Source organism: Dysidea avara, chromosome 12 (genome assembly GCF_963678975.1).
Source record: "Dysidea avara chromosome 12, odDysAvar1.4, whole genome shotgun sequence".
In the NCBI taxonomy this organism is placed as follows: domain Eukaryota; kingdom Metazoa; phylum Porifera; class Demospongiae; order Dictyoceratida; family Dysideidae; genus Dysidea; species Dysidea avara.
This window is the reverse complement of record NC_089283.1, coordinates 2,283,617-2,298,769: the sequence shown is the minus strand read 5'-3', so window position 1 is coordinate 2,298,769 and position 15,153 is coordinate 2,283,617. Positions and strand designations below refer to the sequence as shown.

Here is a 15,153-nt window from a genome sequence, read left to right as displayed (position 1 = left end):
AAAAAACGGGTAACCTCTATTATGAACTGCTACTGTGGTTCATGATAGTGAATGCTTGGTATCAGGGAATTTTTGGATTGCATTTTAATTATATTAAGTCTGGCCACATGTTAATTTTCTTCTTCACATAATGATGTCATGACTCAATACCACTGCTGAAAGGCTAGGCTTGATGCATACTGTACAAAGCTAAATGCCATATTTTAATCTCAATTCAAAAAATCAATGCAACAACCATTAAACTCCATACACTTGGAAATGATATAAAAATATTGTGGCACTGCTGATGATCAAGTACAGCTAATGTTGAAGGTGTGATGTTTAATCAAATAAATACGGTATGTATGGGATGCTGATTTTAATCATGATAGGACCAAATCACTTTGAGCTGGCATTGACTGACAGTTTGAAGAGTTGGTTCCCTTTAACATAATGAGTAATTATAACAAATAATTCACCATTGGCATGATGTAAATATGAGCTATATAATCCAGTTGACCTGTATTGGTAGTTTATAGCTACAGACTGACACATGTTAATATTGGAACTGTTTACAGAAATGGTAGAATTTGCTTCTTCCCATTATTGTCACACTTGCTCAATACATGTACAGTGCATTAATGGAGTTTAAAAGTTAGCTAAATATTTTACCAATATGAAAACTTGAACTTTTCAGTAAAGTTTAAATATTTTCTGTTCGGTGATACTTTATCCTCAATGAAATCTCTGTCATCTTCAGGTAATTCTGATGCCTTCTTGCTTGTCTTCCACTCATCCCAGATATTACCATAGTTACTAGCAATCAGTAACAATATCCATTTCTTTAGCTTCTTTCCTCCACAATTATTGCAGAAGGAAATTAGATCTACAGTACATGATGGTGAAATCTAGTAATACTAACTGTCAACATATGACTAACTAGTTGAACTTTCACTAGTTTTTGTTAACTATTTCACCTTGATGGAGAGCTCAAAGCAAACAGCAATCAATTTTACTCCATCAACAACACCACTAACTGTTCTTTTATTACTATACAAACATGACAGCACAGCCTCAGTGATCACTGATGGAATATCATTGTTCACATAACGGTGCACCTTCCCTGACTCACTACAGGATCACCATACTAATACCTACTCAATGACACTTATTACTAACCTCTCCATACTTGCTGAAGTGAAGAATGTTGACTGTTTGATTGCATCTGTTAACTTACTAGCTACACTTGAGGTGGAGCCATTCACTGATTCATAGTTGTTGTTGAAATGTGTTGTAAACAGTTTACACTGTGAGAACAAGACAATTACATGGGTACAATATACTATCTGGTTATGATGTATGATGACATCAGAGAATAATTCATTATTCCAAAGTGTAGTGAATGAGAATGAGTGTGTACCCTGATGTCTCAATGGTTGTGTTACTGGTAACAGTTTATCAGTATTATCTGGTACTGGAGGTTTAACTGGACTACTCTTCTTTCCTCTGCTAAATAGTCCACCAAGAAAAGTAGAGCATCTGTATAAAAAACAACATCATTATGCTTAACAGGCAAATTAGTATCATGTTCAGCTTTAGTTTCTTCTTCACCCAGGTGTATATACACTGTAGCTAGTTAATATACATAGGTTTTTTATTGGTTCACATTTATAACGTACAAATTAAATGAGGTGAGTAGCTAGTGGTGTGTACCATAGTGGTAAAACTCTACCTGACGCAAAGGAAGTCCAAGGTTTGATCCTCCTGGCAAAATGTCACGCTTTTTTTGCTTAGGACCTTTTTCTCTTAAGTTTAATTTATGATCTCGTGACTGCCGTGACTGCCATACGAATAGCAACGGCTATAAACTAAATGTTTATACACATATATGAACAGAACAGTGTTTGTTGTCCAGACCAAATTCATTACAAAACATTGTAATGAATACAGGGCCGCCCACAGGGGGGGGGAGCAACTGGAGCATTTTGCCCTGGGACCCAGCCTGAAAGAGGCCCCAGGAGGCCCCACGAAGGGCCCCTTGTTTAAAAGATCGATATACTCTAATAGAGCAGTCAGATCTAATACTATAATAGAGCAGTCACAGTATTCTTCAGAGGAGCAGTGTAGCAAGGTTATAGATAAAGAGATATGGTTGGTGAGGGATAGGTCATGACCTTTTTTTTTGTTTTTGTTTTTGGTCTTCAACTTACAACTTGGGTGAAATTGTGATTCAGAGTGGAAACCTCCTTGCCTCTGGGGCCCTACTTTAATTCTTTGCCCTGGGCCCCTTAATTTTTCTGGGCGGCCCTGAATAAATATACATAGATAAGTTGTTAACTACGGCTTCACTTTACTGAATAGTCGTAATTGTTACACCTAACATCAGATCAGATATGCTAAGAGAAAATACTGAATGACACATTGTAACTAACTTGTATAATTTCCTTGGTATCCATTCTTATTTAACACAACAGTCACTCCCAATAGTGTTGCCCCATACACCTCATAGTGTTTGTACAAGTCACAATCATATAATAGGCATAAGCTCCTAACACAACAACAACTACAATAATATACACTTTCAAATTATCTTACCAATCTTCTTTGCAGCTTCTTTCCCTTCTTCTTCACTAACACATCTGTTTGAAGGTGGCTGGTCAATACCAAAGTGTGGACTATAGCAGTGTGACACACCCACTAATATTATTGGCACATCAGGACAATAATGGAATACTTCCGGTCCCCACAATTGTACACAATTTTGAAATGTCTCCTTAGACTCAACACAAAACAATATTAACAGAAAGTCAGTGTCTGGATAGGACAATGGATACATTCGTCCAAAATCTTTATCCATTCCACTTAGGAAGATAAATAAAGAGATAATCTTTTTATGTTACCACGTTGCATTGGCTTTATACTAATATCACAACCTCCCAAATAAAACACTTTCAATAACAGTTTTTGATACTTAAGAGTTTATCTACACCCAATCCCAGTCACTAACAGAATAACATAAGACTGGTTCTCTTTTATGACTGGATTCATTTATAAATTCTTGGTGCAATTGTGTATAAGTTGCAATTGATTTAGAGTGGTGAATTCTTGCACTTAATTTTTTAGTACGTAGAAGTATGAGCATTTACAAGTTTCTGTAAATTCTGCAAGAAGAAAGACCACCTTTCATCTAAGCTTTGGGGTGATACTGTAATGCTGTCTTTTCTGATAACTATTTGGGCCAGAGTTTAAGATAGATTCTTTTAGATACAATATGTAAAATTAATTGCAGGAAAAATTAAGTTAGGTCTATTTGTTGGTAATGCTACACAAATAACAAATTTAAAAACAGATAATTTCAAATCACTGAATAATTGATTTGCAGTGACTACTCTTAGAGTAGCCATACTAGCTCAATGTTGGCCATTATTATCGCTGACGTTTTATTATTGTACATGTATTATCCTGACCTGAATGAATGGTCCAACTCACAAAAACCATACATGCATGCATATCTAATATTGTATGCTATTAGTAAGGGCAGAAGCCTGTAACATACAAAAATAGGATCAATTTATAAGCATGTGACACCCAATACTATTAGCTACTAGCTAGCATATATGTATTCCTAATTGTGCATAACATTTTTTGTTGAGTGAAATTAATGCATACCACAAAATACCACGGCATTTATTACCTCAATTCAATAAAATCAATGCAGACAAACTCAACCTCTACTTGATATTTGAAAACAATGTTTAAGCTCACAATTGTAAATTAATTATTGTGGCACCACTTAACGGGCAAATAATATTAAAAGTGTGGCATTTAACCAAGTAAATACCCCAGTATGGGATGTATGGGATGTTGATCTTTAATCACAACAGAACCAAATCCCTTTGAGCTGGCATCAACTGACAGTTTGAAATGTTGGTTCCTTTAGCATAATAGAAGTTAGTACCTTCTCTTACTACAAAATTAAGATCGTAACTACCTCAGACGAAGAGATATAGGAAGAGAATCGAATAAACTATCAAGTAATTACAACATAAATAGTTAAATATTGCTTATGTGCACAATGCAAAATATGAGCTATATAATCCAATTGGGAGTAACTAGCTACAGATGCACACTGTACGATACACGTATTAATAAGTTTGAATTAATAACAGAAATGGTAAGATCTGCTTATTCACACTTGCTCAATGCATATATGTGACCCAGTCTGCGAAAAGGGGTCTTATAGCCTTTTCAATTGCATGTACTTGGCTACCTGTAACTTGACTTGTGAATGTGGTATCGCCCTGAAATTTGGTCTTCTTATACCCCTAACATATAGCACTAAGGCTTGTTGAAAAATGAAGGTGATAGAGGTTGAAAACGTGAGGAGTTATACTTAACAATTTGGAAAGGCTAAAAGACCCCTTTTAGCAGACCGGGTCACATATAATGAACATTAAAATGGAGTTTAAAATATACATATCTACCAATATAGAGACTTGAACTTTTCCGTAAAGTTTAAATATTCTCTATTCGGTGATACTTTATCCTCAATGAAATCTCTATCATCTTCAGGTAGTTCTGATACCTTCTTGCTTGTCTTCCACTCATCCCAAATGTCACCATAGTTACTAGCAATCAGTAACAATATCCATTTATTTAGCTCTTTTCCTCCACAATTATTGCAGAAGGAAACCAGATCTGCAATATGATGGAATCTAGTAAACCAACTATGAACCAATGAATAAACTATTGTTACGCATGTTACTCTAGGGTACCACCAATCTAATGTTACTTAGTAACTAAAGATACTATGGACAACTTGAGTTATCCGTAGTACCTGTTTTCACAGTAAATCACATCCATGTAAAGACAGCTAATTTGTAAAAGAAGGGTGGGGGCCTTCAAAAGCCTAGGTGAAAAAAGGTTGTGAAATCAAAGGTGGTGACCAAAAAGTGGCTGCAATGATGTTAATGCCAATCAGTTTGTATTGCAGCCATTTCTTGACCCCTACCTTGTTTGGGACAACCCTAGTATATACCCTGGGAATAATCAGCTGGAGCTTCCTGCCCAGTATTATAATACAAATACCGTAAAGTCGGGTTGTTAAGCGCATGTGCTTATAATTTCTTTTCATGGGCCACACCCAAATCTTTGTGATTCCTGCTATACAGTACTGCCATACTGTATAATCTAGTCATACTGTATAATCTAGTTCATGGTGATATTTTCGAGAGAAAACTTTTTGTAAAAATTATTAGGCACATGTGCCTAAATAATGTAACACGGAATCACTATGTTGTAATAGAGTATAGTTAATAGTTTGTGCTGGTTCCCACGCCAGTATGTAAGGATATTTGATTCCATTTCTGGGTGAAATCCTTCATGATGAACGAGATTATCACTATCCAGATGGCTGATTTGCTGTATACATAGCGAAGAGAAACCTCAAAGGTGGTGTAAGCTCTTGAGGAGACATTATTTTTTCAGTACTTTCAGCTTTTCTTGCCGTTTCTTACTTTATCATCGCATTTTCCATCACCAGCGTGTGCGCTTATCATCCATGATTAATTACAAGAAATGTGTATGAGCTAAACAAACAATATGCGCTTAATAGATACATGCGCTTAACAACCCGACTCTAAGGTAATAATAGTACTGTGACGGGATTGAATACATTGAAAACTAAGTTACCCAAACATACTAAACATGTCATGATACTAACCAACTAGCTCATCCAAAAGTTGTTCAAGTAGTGAGTCAAGTTTTAACTGTTGTGAGGCTATAGGTATCTCTGTGGTAGAGGTATTAATTTTGGCGATGATCCTTTCTGATAACTGCACCTCACTGGCAGTTACTAGTTCTGTTAGACAATATTGATCAGCAAGTCGTATCACCTCCAACATTTCAGTGTCTGATAACTTTGCTGTTCCTCTTGATGCACTCAACCCTACCCTGGGATTGAAGTCACACCTGCCAGTGTACAGCCATTCTAACAGACAACAGAAAGACATCAGGCTGCAATCTTGTATCACCACCTGTGTGAAGTATTAATAGTATATGAGTGATGATTATGTGTGTCTTGTACCTCCTTCTGATGACTCTCAGAAAAACCACCTGATAACATTGCTGATAATACCTCACAGTGACAGCACACAATGGCACGATGACCACACAACTTCTCTCCTTCCACTAAAAATCTCACATCACAAAATTCCCCAGATGAGAGGAAACACTGAAGGTTATCAGTGTTCAATGGTAATTCCAAATCCCACTTATTCTCTGTTAATTGTTTCACCTTGACGGAGAGCTCAGCGCAAACAGCAGTTAATTTTACTCCATCAACAACACCACTAATTGTTCTTTTATTACTATACAAACATGACAACACAGCCTCAGTGATCATTGATGGAATATCATTGTTCACATAAAGGTGCACCTTCCCTGACTCGCTACAGGATCACCATAATAATACCTACTCAATGACACATCAAGACACACGGTAGTGTGTCGTGCGGCCCAATAAGCCGGCACGTAACACCCGTGAGTATATTGACAGGAAGAAAGAAAACGCAATTTTCGCACCTCCGTAGCTCTGTGCTTCCTTGATGAAACAAGATGATTTTTGCTGTGGACATGCGCTCCAACTGCAGCACTCCACATTCAAAATTTGAGCGAAATCGCTTCACGCATTCCCGAGATAAGCGACTTCAAAAATTGGCTCAGTTTCTTCGTTTTTTTTCTTCTTTTTCTTGTCGCACACTTACAAAAACTGCTATAAAACGCAAACGCCACACCCGATTGCCTTGAAATTTGGCACACAGAAGGGGGATATAAAGGCGCATCTCGGTACCAACTTTGGCTGGAATACGATAAACAGGCAAAGAGTTATGAGCGATTATTCACAAAAAATAACACCAATATGTTGACACGCCTACAGGGTAAACCGCGTATGGGAAGAAGCTGAAACTCGGTGGGTGAATAGGTTAACTATTGAACCTCAAACCTTTTGTGATTTGAAAGAAATCAAGCTAAAAAACAGGAAGATACAACGAAAAAACCAACAGTCTGTAACAATTACGCAATCGAGATTAGCTAATATAAAAAAAACGACTGCTTGCCACACCTACCAGATAAACCACTTGGGGTAATGCTTTGAAAATTGATGTACAGATGGAGTAATCATCTTAGAAAGGCTCATCGATGGTGTAGAAGAATCAGACTTAAAGCCACGGAGTTATAACACGAAATCCAACTTAATGCAGCAAGTGCGAGATCGAGATACTCTAATAGAGCAGTCATCCTAATAGAGCAGTCACCCTGAAGAGAATTCAAGAGATCAGCTAGAAAGAAGAAACCTGTATAGAGATCAGCTACACACAAGTCACCCTGTATAGAGATCAGCTAGAAGAAGTTACTTTGTAGGGAGTTCATGCAACTATGAAAAGAGATAGTTTAGCTAGAAGAAATCACCTTGTAGAGTTCAGCTACAAACAAATCGCCCTGTGGAGAGATCAATAGAAGAAGTTACCTTGTAGAGAGTTCAGCTACAAAGAAACCATCATGTAGAGAGTTCAGCTACAAACAAATCTCCCTGTAGAGAGATTAGCTAGAAGAAGTTACCTTGCAGAGAGTTCAGCTACAAAGAAACCATCATGTAGAGAGTACAGCTACAAACAAATCTCCCTGTAGAGAGATCAGCTAGAAGAAGTTACCTTGTAGAGAGTTCAGTTACAAAGAAACTACCATGTAGAGAGCTCAGCTACAAACTAGTGACTTTGTAGAGACATCAGCTAGAAGAAGTTACCTTATAGAGAGTTCAGCTACAAAGAAACCATTCTTTAAAGAGCTCAGCTGCAAAAAAATCACCTATTATACAGAATTCAGCTACAAACAAATCACCCTGTAGAAAGATCAGCTAGAAAAAGTTACCTTGTAGAGAGTTCAGTTACAAAGAAACTACCATGTAGAGAATTCAGCTACAAACTAGTGATCCTATAAAGACATCAGCTAGAAGAAGTTACCTTGTAGAGAGTTCAGCTACAAAGAAACCATTATTTAAAGAGCTCAGCTGCAAACAAATCACCTATACAGAATTCAGCTACAAACAAATCACCATGTAGAGAGATCAGCTAGAAGAAGTTATCTTGTAGATAGTTCAACTACAAACAAATCACCCTGTAGAGAGATCAGCTAGAAGAAGTTAACTTGTAGAGAGTTCAGCTACAAAGAAACCATCATTTAGAGAGTTCAGCTTCAAACAAATCACCTGTAGAGAGATCAGCTAGAAGAAGTTACCTTGTAGAGAGTTCAGCTACAAACAAATCACCCTGTAGAAAGATCAGCTAGAAGAAGTCACCTTGTAGAAAGTTCAGTTACAAAGAAACCACCATGTAGAGAGTTCAGCTACAAACTAGTGACCTTGTAGAGACATCAGCTAGAAAAGTTACCTTGTAGTTCAGCTACAAAGAAACTATTCTGTAAAGAGCTCAGCTGCAAACAAATCACCTGTACAGAATTCAGCTACAAACAAATCACCCTGTAGAGAGGTCAGCTAGAAAAAATTACCTTGTAGATAGTTCAGCTACAAAGAAACCACCATGTAGAGAGTTCAGCTGCAAAGAAATCACCCTGTAGAAAATTCTGCCACAAACAAATTGCCCTGTAGAAAGATCAGTTAGAAGAAGTTACCTTTTAGAGAGTTCAGCTACAAAAAAACCATTCTGTAAAGAGCTCAGCTGCAAACAAATCACCTGTACAGAATTCAGCTACAAACAAACCACCCTGTAGAGAGATAAGCTAGAAGAAGTTACCTTGTAGATCATTCAGCTACAAACAAATCACCCTGTAGAGTGATCAGCTAGAAGAAATTACCTTGTAGAGAGTTCAGCTACAAAGAAACCACCATGTAGAGAGTTCAGCTGCAAAGAAATCACCCTGTAGAAAATTCTGCCACAAACAAATTGCCCTGTAGAAAGATCAGTTAGAAGAAGTTACCTTGTAGAGAGTTCAGCTACAAAGAAACCATTCTGTAAAGAGCTCAGCTGCAAACAAATCGCCTGTACAGAATTCAGCTACAAACAAATCACCCTGTAGAGAGATCAGCTAGAAGAAGTTACCTTGTAGATCGTTCAGCTACAAACAATTCACCCTGTAGAGAGAGCATCTAGAAGAAGTCACCTTGTAGAGTGTTCAGTTACAAAGAAACCACCATGGAGATTTCTGTAATCAACATATGTATTCTATATATATTTTGTACATTTACTGATAAAATATTTAAAGTACATCTACTTCATCTTTTCTTCTTCCTGTGGTTAAAAAAAAAAGATAGGTTAAAAAAGTCCCAAAGCTGGCCATAGGCTGGCTTTGGGGTATACAAATACAAAAAGAAATGAAATCTAATCCAAAACAGCCAAGCTGTAAAAAAAGTTTGCGGCCGTCAATAAGGCTATGGTGAAAAAAGATGTGAAATCCAAGGTGGCGGCCAAGAAATGGCTGTGATGGTAGGTTAATGGTAAAAATTTTAATAATGACAATTCAGGTGAATTTTGTGCCAAGACCAAACGGCACAAAAATTCACCTGAATTGTTGTTATTAAAATTTTTACCATTAACCCATCACAGCCATTTCTTGGCCGCCATCTTGGATTTCACACCTTTTTTCACCATAGCCTTTTTGAGGAGGGCCGCACACTTTTTTTACAGCTTGGCTGTTTTGGATTAGATATTACTAACCTCTCCACACTTGCTGAAGTGAAGAATGTTGACTGTTTGATTGCATCTGTTAGCTTACTAGCTACACTTGAGCTTGAGTCATTCACTGATTCATTTTTGTTGTTGAACTGTGTTGTAAACAGTTTACACTGTGAAAACAAGACAATTGCGTGGGCATGATATTCCATCTGGTTATGATGTATGATGACATCAGAGAATAGTTCATTATTCCACAGTGTAGTGAATGAGAAAGAGTGTGTACCCTGATGTCTCATTGGTTGTGTTACTGATAACAGTTTATCAGGATTATCTGGCACTGGAGGTTTAACTGGACTCTTCTTTCCTCTGCTAAATAGTCCACCAAGAAAAGTAGAACGTCTGTATGATAAACAACATCATTATAATCAATAGGAAAATCTAAGTTAGCGTTAGCAGTATAGGCTTTGGTTTCTCCTTTACTCAGGTGTATATAACTAGCTAATACACTTAGATTCACATTTATAAGGTACAAATTATTAAGGGAGGTGGGTAGCTAGTAGTTGTGTAACATAGTGGTAGAACAAAGTGTTACGCCATTTTTTTTCACCCTTTTGTCTAAGTTTTATTTTTGATCTTATGACTGCCGTACGAATAGCAATGGCTATATTCATGCACACATATGACAGAATAGTGTTTGTTCTCCAGACAAAGCTCATTATACACAAAACACTGTAATGACTGGATTAGATAAGTTTCACCTTACTGTAAAGTTGTAACTATTCCTAGCAACAGTTATGCTAAGAGAATATAGTGACACATTGTAACTAACTTGAGTTTTCCTCTCTGCTCCTGGTAGCCATTCTTATTTAACACAGCAGTCACTCCCAATAGTGTTGCCCCATACACCTCATAGTGTTTGTACAAGTCACACTCATAATAGGCATAAGCTCCTAACACAACAATAACTACACTAATATTACACTTTTGAATTATCTTACCAATCTTCTTGGCAACTTCTTTCCCTTCCTCTTCACTAACACATCTGTTTGAAGGTGGCTGGTCAATACCAAAGTGTGGACGATAGCAGTGTGACACACCCACCAATATTATCGGCGCACCAGAACAGAAATGGGATGCCTCTAGTCCCCACAATTGTACACAATTTTGTAAAGTCTCCTTAGACTCAACACAAAACAATATCAGAATAAAGTCAGTGTCTGGATAGGACAATGGACGCATTCGGCCAAAATCTTTATCCATTCCACCTAGGAAGAAATTCACTGTTCACTGCATTAAACAAAGTGATCTTCCTTATGTACCACATTGCAATGGTAGGACCCAAGGAAAATGTGGACAAGGCTTTAAATTACCAAGGCCACAGGTGCATTCAAGTGAAATAGACAAAGAAATATTTAGAGCAACCATAACAGAGTTTTATGGCTAAAAATCTTTATTTCTAACCATACTCCACACATGGCTACTTTAACTAGTACTGACTTATGACGTAGTTAGTCCTGTGCTCCAGAGCAATATATATATATTTTTGTCATAAAAGCCACACAAATTGTGCTGCCATTAGAAACTGACTAATGAATTTAAATCAGTTATATACTTTAAAATGATAACAGACAATGTTGATGGTGAATATCAAGGCACAGGAAGAAAATTAAGCCACAAAATGGAAGTGACAAACTTGACTGCCACGGTTACGGTTAATAGGAAAATAGGTTTTCCTATTAACCGTAAAAACCGGGGTTTTCCTATGACATTGATTTTCTATTATGCCAATGACAACTGCACTGTACCAGAAAGTAAGGTATGTAATTTGGTTTTGGGCCTTCGCTATTTTGTTTAATAGTAGACAACCGCAAGGGTAACCACAGGGTACAAGTTAGTAACCTCAATGCAGGTCTCTGTCTTAGATAACCTCAAAGAAAATTATTCACAAATTTTCTAAAACTATGCAGAATTAAACTGGTTTCTAGCTTGCAATTTAGGCCAAGCAAACTTGATTGTTATAAATAACTTTCCCATCCTTGCCTGCATCACTTTTTATCACACCTTCACTATTGCTACTAACAATCAACACATATGCTTTGATGTTGAGAAGACTTGCCATCACATTACAATACATCTCTTGCTGCTCAACACAATCAGTGTATTAGGTTAAGAAGGCTTTAGTTAATCTTACTAGTAACAAGTTAGGCATAGGACTGGTCCAGCGGCAGCTGGTCCAGTGATCATTTTTCAGCTCCTTGAATTTTACCTCGACATACTCTAATAGACTAGTCAACTATAAGTTTAATAGTATGCCCCTTTATAGATCTCCACCACAATCAGAGCTGGACCAAGCTTCCTACACCTCTGCAATACCACTAAACTTTGGTGAATAGCTACGTAACTAAAATCGCATTTGGCAAAATAAATTTTGGAAACTTGATATTTTTCAGCGATTGGTGGGTTATTAAGACCACGTAAACTTAATTAATTATTTCTCATCCCTGCCCAAATCCCATTTTACTCCACTGTCTCTAATTTCATTATTGCTGCTATCAATCATGCGCACATATATTTTGATGCTAAGAAGGCTGGTTATCATCATTTTACAGCATAGCAAATGTCACTTGCACCTCAGAAGCAGTGGTAAAACATAAGTACTAGCTTTTAAAGCTTGATTTGGAGTGTTTTCTTTATAATGAAAAATGATCACCCGCCCACATGGAAATCCGAACTTTTGTGGATGAGTAACAAGCAATCAAGTTTGCCTGGCTTATCATAGTGATTTGCCCTCAAAGTTTAATTTTCCTTTATCACAGTAAGCTGCTGCTGGAGGTAAATTGGAGCATTTTCTTCAATGAAAATTACTTCTCAGCCAAGTTAGTAATCAAGGCCTACAATACACCTATCATTGTCATGCCCCACCAGGTAGGGCAATACAGGGGATTTGACAAAGTCTAGTGTCAGTTTACCAGTACTGGGGCCAAGAAGCTTGTCAAAGCCCCACTATGTCCCCACATCAAAAGAGGGTTTTCTATAGGGGATTTGATTTACCTAGTAAAATAAGAATAAGTTTTGGTTCAGCCAACTGCCACTATTATTATTATTAGTAATAATAATTAGCAAAGCCCTGTAAGGGTATCGGTAACACGCTAACGTACAAATATACAGTATAAATTTAATAGTAAAGTAGATAGGGATTCTTTAAATTGTTCACTGTCAAAAGCCACAAGATGTAGATGTCAAATAGATATATTAGGACCCCGGGGGTGGGGGTGGGGCTTGAAATTGATAGGTGCATAATTGCCACGCCCCGCGAAGTGAGAACCTCGGTCAGAACAAACACATCACTGATGTGGTCACAAACTTACTAGTGTGCCAGATGTCGACATTTACTATCTTGTCGTAAAACTTAACATCCATTTGATAGCTTAGATGATCTGGCATAGAAGAGCATAAAAAGGCAGCCGGCAATGTGTTGGGGCGAGGTACATCATGTGGTTTCACAGTTGGGTCATAACCAGCTGTTTGCATCAAGAACTGCACCTTCAACACGTCAAAATCCCCAACTATCATTTCCTTCATCTTTATTGTATCAACGCCTGTCATCTTCAGTAGGTTATCTACGCAATCTAGACGATCGCGAACCCTCAATTCTTATTATAAGTGTCCGCGCTTGGATTTGGAAACGAAAAATTGCGCGTTAAATGAAAACTAGCTCCGCCCACGTCTGGTACCCAAACCCACACCATACACATTCCTATGGGATGATTGGTAGCTCCCAAGCAGTGTTACCAGTTCCGTGAGTCCCTTAATAAATGATGCTTCGGAGCTATCTAGTCTATCTGTAACAACTTTGGACTGCAGGCTGTAGGAGTAGGACCAGGCGTCCTACAGACCTTCAGCACTTGTGCTGTAAAGCCTTAATAACAAAAAAAATTAAGGAAGTGGTTACTGAACCGAAAAGTTTTTATTTTCTCGTAGTTGCCCCAATCATTCGACTTTATGGGATGTGAAAAGTAGTATTAGCATTAGAGTTAGAGTCGGGTTCAGTTTTGGTTTCTTCTTCACCTTTAGGTTACGCTTCTTGAGTAACATTTATAAGGTAGAAAAGTAGGTGAGGTCGGTAGCTAGCAACTTTAGCACAGTGGTTAGTGCACTTGCCTACAGCTCCAGTAGTCCAGGGTTCAAGCTCCGGTGGAGTTTTGTGTTTTTTTTTGTCTGTTTAGCTGAACCTTTTTTCTCTAAGTGCTCAATAGTGAGTACGGTTTATTGAACCAACTTTCAGTTCAGTATCCACTGCCATCTTTTATTAATTGGCCATCTTTAGCTCACTCAGACATCAACTTAAATCTATCACGATGTTTAAGTATCATTTAATAGATATACCACCATACTTAGCTATACCAGTTCCATTCAGCTATATACTGTTTTTTTACAAGGTCACTCAATGAGCTCGAGGCTACTACAGAATAGATTCATATCTTCACACAGTCTTCATTTCATTTCATTATATGGGCAGACAGCATTTAGTGCTGGTGGGCTCAAAAAAGAAAAGAAAATAAATAAATAAATGAAGAAGAAGAAAGAAATAAAGAAAAAGGCAATGCAAATAGCTATACACAATTATGAGATAGTCACATGAGCAATCATCAGGGTCCTGATAACTCAGTTGTTGCAAATGTGAGCTAGGTGCCTATCAATTATGAATACTTGTTAAGTCACCTGCTCAAGTTTAGAACAATTTAAAGCAAAGCTAACTGATATTTACAATTATTAATTATATAATTTGTTGATTAATCATACCATTACCTGTGCTTGTACTAAGAGGTTTTGCATAGTAATCAATGATAATAACTACCTACATGGTCTATTGTAGCAGTAACAATCAGAAGTGTAAGATTTCCTTTGTCCCAGCCACATGATGTAATCATATCTAGAACTTGTGATGGCTGATGGTTCCATTGTACATTAAAACCTATTATTAATGTTATTGTTGTTAATTGCCAAGGGCAAATTGCATTACAATCTCATAATTCCCAAAGTTGTAATACTATAATCTATAGGGTGATTTTGCTGGCAATTGTATGTCAAAAGTATAATGCAAAAAGCAGAATTAACTCAGTCCTAAAACATACCCCATATTCCCCCAATAACTCCTCACACCAGGGGCAAATTTAGGGGGATTTCCTGGGGTTACGGAAACTCCTTTTGAAATTTTAATTTGTGGGCTTGCAGCAAGAACACCAAACCATCATACTATAGTTTGGCTGCAAAGATGGGAATTTAGGAGAGCTACAGTGCATGAAATAGGGAACTTGAGAATAAAAGTATAAATTTAATAGACATGTTGGTTCGTCTTTACAGATCTATGGTACGTTCTATAGTAGAGTATGGTAATGTAATATGGGGACCCCACTACCTATTAGACCAAAAGAAAGTTGAAACAATTCAGCAAAGAGCAACAAATTAAATTGATAAACAATTT

At 37.3% G+C, this 15,153-nt stretch overlaps 2 protein-coding genes and 1 long non-coding RNA gene across 4 annotated transcripts; all 3 read right to left on the bottom strand.

The window, feature by feature from the left end:
- Nucleotides 1-301: 301 nt before the first annotated feature.
- Nucleotides 302-2,381, bottom strand: LOC136240057 (uncharacterized). Its single transcript, XR_010693640.1, has 3 exons — nt 1,159-2,381; nt 957-1,110; nt 302-865 (listed from the first exon to the last, which is right to left on the bottom strand). It is a non-coding gene; the product is annotated as an uncharacterized lncRNA (long non-coding RNA).
- A 72-nt stretch (nt 2,382-2,453) lies between these two features.
- LOC136241270 (transforming protein RhoA-like) lies at nt 2,454-2,836 on the bottom strand. The gene is made up of 2 exons (XM_066032463.1): nt 2,575-2,836; nt 2,454-2,527 (listed from the first exon to the last, which is right to left on the bottom strand). The coding sequence occupies exons 1-2, from the start codon at nt 2,834-2,836 to the stop codon at nt 2,454-2,456; spliced, it is 336 nt and encodes a 111-aa protein (XP_065888535.1).
- A 1,580-nt stretch (nt 2,837-4,416) lies between these two features.
- Nucleotides 4,417-13,353, bottom strand: LOC136240056 (rho-related protein racA-like). 2 transcript variants are annotated; one of them, XM_066030880.1, is made up of 7 exons: nt 13,037-13,353; nt 10,667-10,933; nt 10,498-10,618; nt 9,711-10,067; nt 6,065-6,428; nt 5,702-6,014; nt 4,417-4,706 (listed from the first exon to the last, which is right to left on the bottom strand). In XM_066030880.1, exons 1-7 carry the CDS (start codon nt 13,272-13,274, stop codon nt 4,636-4,638), a joined length of 1,731 nt encoding a protein of 576 aa, XP_065886952.1. In that variant the 5' UTR covers nt 13,275-13,353; the 3' UTR covers nt 4,417-4,635. The 2 variants fall into 2 exon arrangements, with proteins under 2 accessions (XP_065886952.1, XP_065886951.1); XM_066030879.1 differs by having other exon boundaries at nt 4,417-4,677.
- Between the last annotated feature and the right edge of the window lie 1,800 nt (nt 13,354-15,153).